Source organism: Schistocerca nitens, chromosome 3 (genome assembly GCF_023898315.1).
Source record: "Schistocerca nitens isolate TAMUIC-IGC-003100 chromosome 3, iqSchNite1.1, whole genome shotgun sequence".
Lineage (NCBI taxonomy): Eukaryota > Metazoa > Arthropoda > Insecta > Orthoptera > Acrididae > Schistocerca > Schistocerca nitens.
The window spans coordinates 293,730,805-293,743,315 of NC_064616.1; the positions used below are offsets into that span (position 1 = coordinate 293,730,805).

Genomic DNA, 12,511 nt, shown 5'->3' on the forward strand with positions numbered 1-12,511 from the left:
AACGACTGAGTGTCCGCTTGAAATTTGCACATTAGTTGAACAACGTTCAGTGATCCGTATTTTGCTTTCCGAAGATGCAATGTTTCCAGGAATAATTTTACATTATGGTGAAGGTTGAATGAACGGCGAACATTTTTAAAAGTGGATAGAAGAGTTCAAAAACTGCCGAACCTCAGTGACTGACGAGCAACTTTCTGGCCGGCCAGAAGTGTCAACTCCTTCGCTTGAAACCCGCATTGATGACGTTATTGGTAAAGAACGACATGTTACAGTTGAACACATAGCAAAAATAGTTGCAGTAAGTGTTGCCACAGTTCATAACGTTATCAGTAACAAGCTCAAGTACAGCAAAACAAGTGCAAGGTGTCCCCCCGAAAGGGTTTACGCAATAACACAAGGAAACGGGAAAGATTATAACGTGTGATGAAACTTGGGTTCACGATTTTGGACCAGAGTTCGAAAGAGAACGCATGGAACGGAAGCACACTAATTCACCTGTTCGAAAGAAATTCAGAACGCAAACATCAGCGGAAATGTCATATTGACCGTTTTTGGGATGCCCACGATGGCGTCTTTTGTGATTACTTAGAAGATTAGTTTACAACAAACACTGCAAACTACCCAGACATGTTGATGAACAAAGTTAAGCCAGCAATGAGAGAACAAGAAAAGGCGTGATATCGCTACACGTGAGTGTTCGCCCTCACACAGCACAGCTGACTCAAGAACCATTGAAAAAATGGGTAGGGAGGTACTTACTCATCCTCCCTTCATTCCAGGTTTGACGTCCTTGGATTTTCATTTTATTGGTTCACTCAAGGAGGCATAACGTGGTAAAAAAATAGCATCGAGGAGGTCAAAGAATTTATGGGAAAGTGGCTCAAACTACAGGAAAAATACTTCTTTGCATCAGGTATAAAAATTAGTTCATCGTTGGGACAAGTGTATTAATATTGGTGGGGATTATGTTGAGAAGTAGTAAAGCCTCATCTTGCAAAAATATACAGTTTTTCTACATCAATGCATCTAATTACTGAATGTCCCTCGTATAAATATTCATCATTGCCATGGATGTGAAATTTGGAACCACAGGTGGCTTGCAATATGTTCATGTTATTTGTGTGTAAGGTGGTGACGCACTTTCAACAATATATGCTGCATTATGAACTGATCTGGAATATCAGAAGTTTATAAATACGTTGTTGTTAAGCTGTGCAATAAAGTTACTGCTAACACGAAGCACATTAACGAATTAGTTGTGCTCTACTGTATTTATCTACTTTAGAACTAATAGTGAAGATGTTTATTACATACTACTACTCCTAGTTCAGACAAAACCGTAAATAAGTTTTACAGAGACAATATGGTCGCGTGCGCAACAGTTGTACCATTCAGTTCTGAATTTCTTCATACGTTTCTCGTTAAAATGCGGGACTCAGGCCGTCTTGCAAGCTGGTAACAGTCTTCTAACTTTACTACTTACTATCAGTGGTGGCTGCAGACATTCTTTTGGGTATTATAGCCGGCCGTTGTGGCCGAGAGGTTCAGGCGTTTCAGTCTGGAACTGCGCTGCTGCTACGGTCGCAGGTTCGAATCCTGCCTCGGTCATGGATGTGTGTGATGTCCTTAGGTTACTTAGGTTTAAGTAGTTCTAAGTCTAGGGGACTCATGACCTCAGATGTTAAGTCCCATAGTGCTCAGAGCCATTTGATCCATTTTTGGGTATTATAAGCACCAAATAACAGAGCACATGGCGAAAAGGAAACACAACAGTTATGTTAGCCGCCGTAATTGTCGTCCACAGAGCAATATGTCAACGGGGAACAAAACAGAAGGCGCGACCAACACTTTCTGTGCTTGATGATTGCTATGGTAGCTCTCGTGTAAGCAATGAACTGTCAATCTCTTTCTTGCTCTGATCCGGATATAGTTCTGGGATCTTTCCACTGTCGCTTCTGCAATTAAGTAATACTATATTAATATTCTAATTTCTCCAGTCTGCTATGACAAATACTACTCCTGCAATTAATGGAGATTAACTAAGTAGGTAAGAGCGCCACTTGCGAAACACAAGGTTTCAGTGTTGAGCCCCAGTCCAGCATGCAGATTTAAACGACCACAAATATGTGGAGCTGCCATTAATTGTTCTGAAAGCAAGGGTTACGATTTCGATGATAGAAATGAAATATACACAGAATATAGTTAAGCCTTTTAATTGTTGAAGGATAATTTTGTTTTACATTAAAGGAGATTTGTTGCCGAAGCAGGAATCGGCCCGAGTGGGGAAGGTGAGGGCTCGCAGCTGAACTGATCGTTGGCGCCCACGTACGTCGACATCACACGCAGCTCGCCGGCCTCCGTCACATACAGCTCGTACGCCTTCGGACTCGAGAAGCCGATTGGGTATCGAGGTCCCGACAGCTGTAAACAGACAACCTGTGTTACAAGCACGTCTGAACTCCGCAAGTTACCGTACGGTCTACATCAGTCTACATACAGCATCAGCCTCCCCCACCCCTCTCCCCTAGCCTTTTCCATTCGCAGAGTTAGACTGTCTACACCCCTCTGTATGGTTCCGAATTGAGATTGTGCCGTCTACGTACAGTGATCAGCCAGAACATTACGACCACCTACATAATAGCCGGTATGTCCATCCTTGGCACGGATAACGGCGGTGATGCATTGTGACACGGAAGCAATGACGCCTTGGTAGGTCGCTGGAGGGAGTTGGTACCACATCTACATACAAGTAACCCAATTCCTGTAATTTCTGGGGAGGGGGGCGATGAGCTCTGACGCCACGTTCAACCACATCCCAGATGTGTTCGATGGGGTTCAGATCTGGCGAGTTGGAGGGCCAGCACATCAATTGGAACTCGCCACTGTGTTACTAGAACCACTTCATCATACTTCTGGCCTTGTGAAATCTTGTTGAAAAATACCACTGCCGTTGGGAAACACGATCGTCATGAAGGGATGTACGTCATCTGCAACCAGTGGGCGGCCGGGGTGGCCGAGCGATTCTAGATGCTACAGTCTGGAACCCCGCGACCGGTAGGGTCGCAGGTTCGAATCCTGCCTCGGGCATGGATGTGTGATGTCCTTAGGTTGGTTAGGTTTAAGTAGTTTTAAGTTGTAGGGGACTTAGGACCTTAGAAGTTAAGTCCCATAGTGCTCAGAGCCATTTGAACCATTCTTGCAACCGGTGTACTATACTCCTTGGGCGTCATGGTGCCTTTCACGAGCTACACTTGGCCCATGGATACCCACGCAAATGTCCCCCGGAGCATAATGGAGCCACCTCCAGATTGTCTCCGTCCTGCAGTACACTTGTCAAGGAGCTGTTCCCCTGGAAGACGACGGATTTTCGCCCTCTCATCGGCATAATGAAGAAGGTATAGGGATTCATCAGACCATGCAACGCTCTGCCACTGCACCAACGTCCAGTGCCGGTAGTCACGTGGCCATTTCAATCACAGTTGCCGATGACATGGTGTTAACAATGCATATAAATGGATCATCGGCTGCGGAGGCCCATTGTTAGGAGTGTTTAGTTCACTGTGTCTTCAGATACACTTGTACTCTACCCAGTACTAAAGTATAATGTTAGGTCTGCCACAGTTCGTCGCCTGTCCTGTTTTACCAGTCTGCCCAACCTACGACATCTGACATCTGTACATGAGCGGTGGCCGCCCAACCTCACAACGTCTGGACGTGGTTTCGCCATGTGTTGAAGACTCTCACCGCCTTGGAAGAGCAAACTATGCAAAACTATTCCACCTGGTGTGCAAGATGCATTAAGATAGACGGATTACGCATAGACTTTAAGAATAACATTGTAACCTAAATTCCAGGCCCGCCCGGTTATCTGTGCAGTCTAACGCACTGCTTTTCTGGCGGGTAGGCGTGCCTGTCCCCGGCACGATTCCGCCCGGCGGATTAGTGTCGGGGTCCGATGTGCCGGCGCCAATCTGTGGATGATTTTTAAGGGGCGGTTTTCCATCTGCGTCGGCGAATGCGGGCTGGTTCCCCTCATTCCGCCTCAGTTACACTATATCGGCGATTGCTGCGCGAACACTGTCTCCACGTACACGTACATCATAATTACTCTACCACGCAAACATTGGGGTTACACTCGTCTGGTGTGAGACGTTCCTGGGGGGGTCCACTAGGGGCCGAACCGCACAAAAACCCTGGGTTCAGTGTGGGGCGGTGGTGGGGTGAGTGGACCTCTATAGCCTGTTGTGAGGTTGTGTACCACTGAGGCCTACGGCGGGGACCAAGCCTCTCCGTCGTTTCTAGGTCGCCACTTCAATGCAATACAATACAATCTAAATTTCAAAAATGGCAGGTCATGACAGGTTTTAATACTATCGAACCATCTATACCTACATATCATTTTCCGCACGAGTGAGTTAGTATTACATTTTTCCAAATTGTTGTTTGTGAGATACAGAAAACTGTCAATAGATCCATAAATAATAGTTTACGTGAAAAACGGTCCATAGCCCTTCTAATGCATTCAGCATTTTCTGTACATCGTTTGCTTTTCGATACGCATCACGCTTTTTTTGTTTTTTAGTTAGCTAAGTACTTACAAATTTGCGCCGATGCATTTCTTCAAGAACGCAGGATGTTGTTTGTACGTACTTCTCCGCTTAAGATTTGGAATTGTCACTCTGTCTGGCACATTCATCGACCTAAAAAAAAGCAAGCAAATGATGAAAGATAAAGAAAGTTGTTTCAGAAATTTTCATAATTTCTCAAACAAGGCGTACATGTATATAAATTATTGTTCGTCACACTTACCAGATGCAAAATGTCCCGCTTCCTAACGCACTTTTCAAAATCGCAGAATACATTCGACTGTCCGCTTTGACTGCCTGTAGCATCTCCGATCTGAAAATGAAAGAAAAAATGGGATGCAGAAGTCACTTTTACATTCTCACAGAGCATCAAGGTAAGGTAATGTAAAAGCGCGTTGGTCTCTCACGTCGTGTTTCAACTCACGGTAAAGTTTTCAACAGCATCACACCCTAGATCGGCACCTAATTGTAATTTCCAAGGCAAATTAATATTTGTGGAGTGATTAAAAACGACCGTTTTCTTGCCACTCGTTTACAAATTGGGACTTCTGAAGCGTGAAAGAGACGTTTGGGTTTAATTTCTCCTTTTACTGCGAGAAACTACGTACAAGACTCTCGCAAGAATAAACCTAACACTACTGTTCGTGAATAATTCAAGCATACTGAAGCTAAGTTGACTATGGACGTGACAGTTATATAGAGCTACAGAGCTATAGAAGATGCACGGGCTAAACAGCGAATCGGAACTGCCTCATTACGGGTATGTTGTGCATAAACATTACCTTAAAGAGCAGTTGAGACTCGGTGAACTTAATATATTGTTAGACAACCCAGGAATGAGCACGTGCAGCCCTACGAAAACAGCTGCTGGCATCTTGGAAGATGGGAGTGTTTCCAGAAAACTCATCATGAAGATACAGAAGAAAGAGCAAAATCGAGAATGTTGAAATAAACACAAGGGACTCTTTTTATGGTCACTATTCACACGCCAAGCTAAATGACTGCCAGTAGTACACCACCCCCTGTAGACGTGGTAGGCAGCCCGCGTTGATACACTAACATATCGGCTAGTTTCCATCACTGTGTGTTCATGGGCACGTCTCAACACAACAGCTCCGTTGTGCCATTCTGTCACGCATCCACTTCGACCCATCTTACTGCACTTACTTCCATACAACCGACTGGCATGAATATACCTCACTGCCCTGACTTACGTCAGCGTTTGACGTTACATGACAGCCTGGTGCCAACTGAACGTCATATACAGCTCTCCAAAGCGGCTAGTATGTTCTTCTAAGGGCGTGACTGTTTTTTCTCCTGAGCTTATATCAGAATGGAGCAGTCTACTTCCACAGTAATAACCACGGATGAAAATAGACGCTAGTAATAGAAACAACACAAAAAAGACTGCCACTCATACATACTATGGTCAGGGAGACCATGAGGTATAAGTTCAGTCGCCTTACTAAAAAAAAAAACTGTATGTACATACAAAACTCCCTCTCGTTGCTCACCAATTTTCAGAGCCCATCACAAGTAACATGACCTTACAGTAGTTTCAAAATCTATTACATTAACCTTGCAAATGATAGTTAAAAGATTATTAACAAATCACTATTGTCAGCAAAAAGTAAGATAATGGCAGTATGTACATAGCCCAACATCAACAAAACAGGGAAAATAGCAATGGTTTCATTTTAGGCCTAGAGTCTGATAATGTAAACATACAGGGTGTCCCAGGAAGAAAGGTCAATTTTCAGCGATATGACAGGAACGAGCATTCGAAACAAGGAAGTCTATCAAACTTCGGCTCTGAAATGCAAACCTTAAGAGCTATGAGGACTTTTTCATTTTCGATACTGTGAAACAAATCTCTTCTACTGCAAGCTCTTCCCTTTCTATATATTGTGAGGAGGTAGTACGGTCCCAAGCAAGAATAAAATTGTATAGTAAATGTGATCTCTAAAATGCATACCTTAAGATCTATTAACACTTGTTCAGTATAAGATCAAACAATGGAAAATCCAGGATGGAATATAACAATATTATGAAAAGGGAAGTTGCTACTCACCATATAGCGGAGATGCTGAGTCGCAGATAGGCACAACAAAAAGTGTGTTACAGATAAAGCTTTCGGCCAGTAAATCCTTCGTCAAAAATAGACCACACACACACGCACGCACACACACACACACACACACACACACATACACACACACTCACGCAAACGCAACTCACACACACGACTACAGTCGTTTCAGTTGCCTGAGACTGTAGCCCTGTGTGTGAGTTGCGTTTGCGTTAGTGTGTCTGTGTGTGTGTGTGTGTGTGTGTCTGTCATCTATTTGTGACGAATGCCTTACTGGCTGAAAGCTTTATTTGTGACAGTCTTTTTGTTGTGCCTATCTTCGACTCAGCATCTCCATAATATGGTGAATAGCAAACTTCCTTTTTATAATATTGTTCAGTAGAAGAGATGTGTTTCACAGTATTTAAAAAATATGGTTCAGATGGCTCTGAACACTATGGGACTTAACATCTGAGTTCATCAGTCTCCTTCAACTTAGAACTACGTAAACCTAACTAACCTAAGGACATCACACACATCCATGCCCGAGGCAGGATTCGAACCTGCGGCCGTAGCAGTCGAGCGGTTCCGGACAGAAGCGCCTAGAACCGCTCGGCCACTACGGCCGACCCATAGTATTGAAGATGAAGTGCTCATAGATCGTAAGATATTCATTTTTGAGCCCTTTCTTACTAGATTTTTACTTCGAATACGTTTTCCTATCATATCCCTGAATAATGACCATGCCTCCTAGGACACACTGTGTACTTAATATACCATGGATAAATTCTGATTTTTTGCCCATGACAAACTGGAGCAAGAAATATCAGCTTTAGGGAAGAGAGTTGTATCTCCAAATACTTTTCTGACTTTTGCCTCTTTTCCAGGCCAATAATAGAGTTGTAATATTTTTATTCTATATTTAAATGATAGGATTCACTTTTTGTGTGATTCAGTCTTTTTCCGAAATTACAAAAATTTCTCTGTGAAAGTTAGTTTTTTCCAAATTTGAAAAAATAGGTTTCACAGAGTAACTTGGTTATCTGCCTAGGAACAAATATTCTATTGAAATTTAAAAGTGTTACCATCGAGAAAATACAATTTGAAATAAGAACTATTGCAAAATAATACAAATGTCCATTTGCAAGGCCGGTAAAACTGTTAACACATTAAAGAAACTCAGTTCATTTAGAAATGTCACATGTTTCGTGGTAGGAAACCTCCTTCCATTTCAGGGTACAAGATGGTGCAAGACCGACGAAGTGTGGTCCACAGGTTATATAATTTGTTTTAAAAATATACATAATTTTACTCGCCGTAATATTCTGTAACTAAAGGCTTAATAATGTCTTCCAATATATTACATAGCACTTAAATTTGTAGAACTCTAAGTATTTTCAAATGCTACACGAAACACAGCCCCGTGTCTCACAACAACAGAAACAGAATAAAATTATGGAAACTGCTTCTGGCGGTCTCTAGTGCCCATTCTTTCCACGTAATTATGAAATCGGTCACTAGATTAAAACACCGACCAGGATACTCCATGTGTTCCTAAATACACTATCCTCAAGGTACAACACCATCCTCTACTGCAAATAACAAACAGCTACAGAAACGTCTTTATTAATATTAAGATATGTATTTTGTTAGTAATATTACAAATATAAATAGCGTAACCTCACATCTGTACATATTATTATACAAAATTTTTACATGTTATTCACAGAAAATACAATGACCCCTGATGATGGTGAAACTTCACCGAAAAACGTATGAGTGTTAAAGAAGTATTTACGTTTGCTCAAGACAGAATACTGTTACTGCAATTATATATTTGAAAGCAAAAACCGAAAAAAGTAAGCTTCAGCCAAAGGACGAATGTATTAAGAAATCACTTAAAGGGTCAGAATGTTTCGATATTTTCAGCTGAGAATGTGTATTAGAATCGTACTCTTTACGCAACACAGCGAGAGCTCATGATTATGACACCAGGAACATGCATCTGCATTCGTGTACTCTTTTCATTTCATAAAGGAAAAAAGTACTTGTTGACAACTGTTGTTGTGGTCTTCAGTCCGGATACTGGTTTGATGAAGCCCTCCATGCTAGTGTATCGTGTTCATGTCTTGTTTGTCTCTCTGCGTTACTACTGCAACCTACATGCTTTTGAGCCTGCTTACTGCTTTCGATCCTCGGTTCCCCTCTTCATTTTTAACCCCACACGCTTCTTTCCTTTACCATACTGACGATTCCTTAACGTCACAGGATGAGTGTTATCAATCATCTTTTAGTCCGATCGTGCTATAAATTTCTTTTACCTCCATTTCGATGCCGTAACTCATCATCTAATCTTCGGCTACTTCTGTGGCACCAAATTTCAAAAGTTTCTACCTTCTTCTTGTCTGAACTCTTTACCGTCCATGTTTCGGTTCCATACAAGGCTACACACTCCCGAAAAATACCTTCAGCAAATACTTAATAATATTCAATTTACATTCACTGTCAACAATTTTCTTTTTTTAGAAACTTTTCATTTGCTATTGACAGTCTGCATTTTATACCCTTTCTACTTCGGTCATTGTCAGTTATCCTGCTCGCCCAATAGGAAAACTCTCAACAATCAAATATAGAAGATGAATCACTTTCTCGTCAGTCCAGTGTTTAAGGCAACATTTTAAAAAATCAAGCCGCAGCCTGACGTCAGAACCACTATTTTAATGCAGTAGAACGTTTATATGGAGCCGAACGACAATTGTGGAATATGGAATCTGGCAGCCAAAATCGAATTTCCAGAATCGCTATTGGAGTGCAAAATTGTTGAAGTTTCTGTAAAAGAAGGAAAGAAGGTTAGTGTTTAACGTCCTGTCGTCAACGAGACGAACAAAGCTCGGATTAGGAAAAGAGTGGGAAGGAAGTCGGCTGTGCCATTTTCAAAAGAATCATCCCTGATTTGGCTCGAACCGATTTAGGAAAATCAAGGAAAACCTAAGTCTGGTTGATCGGACGAGGATCTGAACAGTCGTCTTCCCGAATGCGAGTGCAGTGTGCTAATCACTGCACCACCTCTCTCGGCGAAGCTTTCGTGGCTACTTATTCACGTATTGCTTGTTGGCTTTGGTCTCGTGATCCTCTTCCAATGTTTGTTTAATAATTTATCTGACGTTTGGCCAGCACAAGTCGCTGGCATTGCCACAGATTCACACACTTGCTCGCCACCAGCAATGTCTGTCAGTCGTGCTGACGAAACGTCAGAAAGGTCGCAAATGAAATTAAATACGGGTCCACCTTTCTACTAGTACACAATTATTGTTTTGCTTTAATACCCAAACATGTTCCACCACAGTTGTGGCTTCCCCAGTGGGCTTTTCTCTTTTATTGTATATTGTTTATGTCCTGTGGCTGCCAACCGAAGTCAGCAACAGGTCATTAATACACCACGCCATCATTGCTGTATTTGGCTTGTCCTGAGCTTCGGCTGGTTTATATTTATGTGTCAAAAGTGTTTTTGTTGTTTTTGTATAGATGAAGTGACGTTTTCTACAGCTCATTTGTGAATCCTGCGTCTTGTTATGTTACCATGGGTTGCAGATACGTTTCATTGCACAATTTACCTTTGTGTGTCCAAGCGACAGCACCGTAACAAGACGCAGGATTCACAAATGAGCAGGAGAAAACGTTATTCCAACTACACAGAAACAAAAAATACGTTTTTTACGCAGATATAAACCACTGTATTAAGGGTCCATTCCCATCAGTCAATCTATAAAATTAACGATTTTACGATTTTTTTTGGGAAAACGAATGAAGCAAGCAACGTAAATCTTTTTGAACATTATTCATTGATTATTGGACAACATCTTCCGATTTCTTTAAATAAATTCAGTCAGCATTAAGCCCCCCATCCTAGCAGTTAAAGTTGCTCTGTCCAAAATGAAGGGTGTCCTGTGAAAGATGTAGTTTTGTTGTGTGTTTTTGGCCACTCTTTTTGCAATCACTAACGAATAAATTAAAATAAAAAATTAGACTATTACTCCTTGCGGACACGTCCGAAGAGTAATTCAGCCAAATTTCAAAAACATATCGATATTAGTGTGCACGCAATCCATTACGTCAACTTGAAACACACTTCATCTTAAGCTGACGGAATGGATTACGGGCGCACTAAGAAAGATATCTTTCTGAAATTTGGCAGAATTACTCCTCGGGCATGTCCGCGGGGAGTAGTAGGCTAATTTTTATTTTTAAATATTCATCAGTTATTGGAAATAGCATGACCAAAAAAAGTCAACATTATATCTTTGTCTCAAACCTGTGCAATTTGATTTTTTTTTTCAGATTTCAAAGAAACTGTGTTATTACTGCGTGTGCAATATTCTATGGATTAAAGAAATTGTACCGGTTAGTGTGGCCGAGCGGTTCAAGGCGCTACAGTCTGAAACCGCGCGATCGCTATGGTCCCAGGTTCAAATGCTGCCTCGGGCATGGATGTGTGTGATGTCCTTAGGTTAGTTAGGTTTAAGTAGTTCTAAGTTCTAGGGGACTGATGACCACAGCAGTTAAGTCCCATAGCGCTCAGAGCCATTTTTTAAAGAAATTGTTTTTTGATTACAGATAAGATTTCCAGACTGCAGCACTTCGATCATGGGCACACCTCATTTTGGACAGAGCAACTTTAACTCCTGGGACGGAGGGCTTAATGATTACCGAACTTCTTTAAAAAAATCATATGTTGTGCGAGAATCAATAAATAATGTGCAAAAAGATTTACGTTGATTGCCTCCTTAGTTTTTCCAAAATAGTCGTAAAATCACTTATTTTAAAGGCTGACAGAGGAGAATGGACCCTTAATTTAGACCTGAGGCTGATTTCAGTTGGCAGTCACAGGATACACACAATGTAAAATGTAAAGCCCACTGACGGTGCCACAACTGTGATGAACCCTGCTCGGCTATCAAGGCAAAACAATAATTGTGTACTTGCAAAATGACGGACCTATGCCTAATTTCATTATTATTTTCTGAAAGCACGGGAGGAGATGAAAATTCCAATATGATAGTCAGAAAAAGCATTTAAGAAATGTTGGCTGAACATACCGAAATGAAAGCCAACAGACCGTACGGCATTGGAGCGTTTGGACGAGCAACCAAATGTGATATTGGAAAGTCAGTTTGCTAAATACAGTGGTCAGCAGGGCACACAAAGGTCGCGATTATGAGGAGCCGCAGCGAATACGTGTCTGGTGGTGAACTCAGAGGCCATCCCCGGCCCCTGTGCGTTGAAAGCACTGGCGGAAGCAGCGAGCAATGCAACGGCGCCGGCGAGCACTGCAGGTACGGCGGCTATGGCTGGGACTGTGAGGTGGTGCCCCACGCCGCAGCTATATACCCACACACACACCCGGATGCGCAGCCTTCAGCTTCCGACCTGACGTCATGGCATTCGCAGAAAAAAGAACGCCCGCTTCGTTACCTGCACTTATACCCTTGAGCCTAGTGTTTTCCCGCACTGCTCACAGCTCGGCGCCGCCGCGTCTACCGCCACACAATTATTTTCAGACAGACCAAGAAGGTGCAGTGATTGCGTGTACACTTGGATCCTACCATACCCAGGTCAGATTTTCGATGCTCGTGACCCATTATCTCAAGTGTAGGTAAAAGTTACGATTATAAATATCTACCGTGTAACTCATCGGGCAAAATATTAGAAACTTGCTAACATGAGCAATGGGCCGCTTGCGGGTATCGTAGGTGGTGAAGATCTGGTACCAGACGGTCATGTCGCCCTCTACTACTAGTCATGGTAGTGAAGTGGTGTGCACATTCCTGTCACTTTTATGGATTAGCGCAGTAACACG

At 42.3% G+C, this 12,511-nt stretch overlaps 1 protein-coding gene across 1 annotated transcript in view; it reads right to left on the reverse strand.

The window, feature by feature from the left end:
• Positions 1-2,241: 2,241 nt before the first annotated feature.
• The window catches only part of LOC126248262 (uncharacterized), a 173,253-nt gene continuing 162,983 nt past the window's right edge, over positions 2,242-12,511 (reverse strand). The window contains exon 6 of the mRNA XM_049949114.1: positions 2,242-2,421. Within this exon, the coding sequence (XP_049805071.1) occupies positions 2,242-2,421 (180 nt within the window). The remainder of the gene's footprint in view (positions 2,422-12,511) is intronic.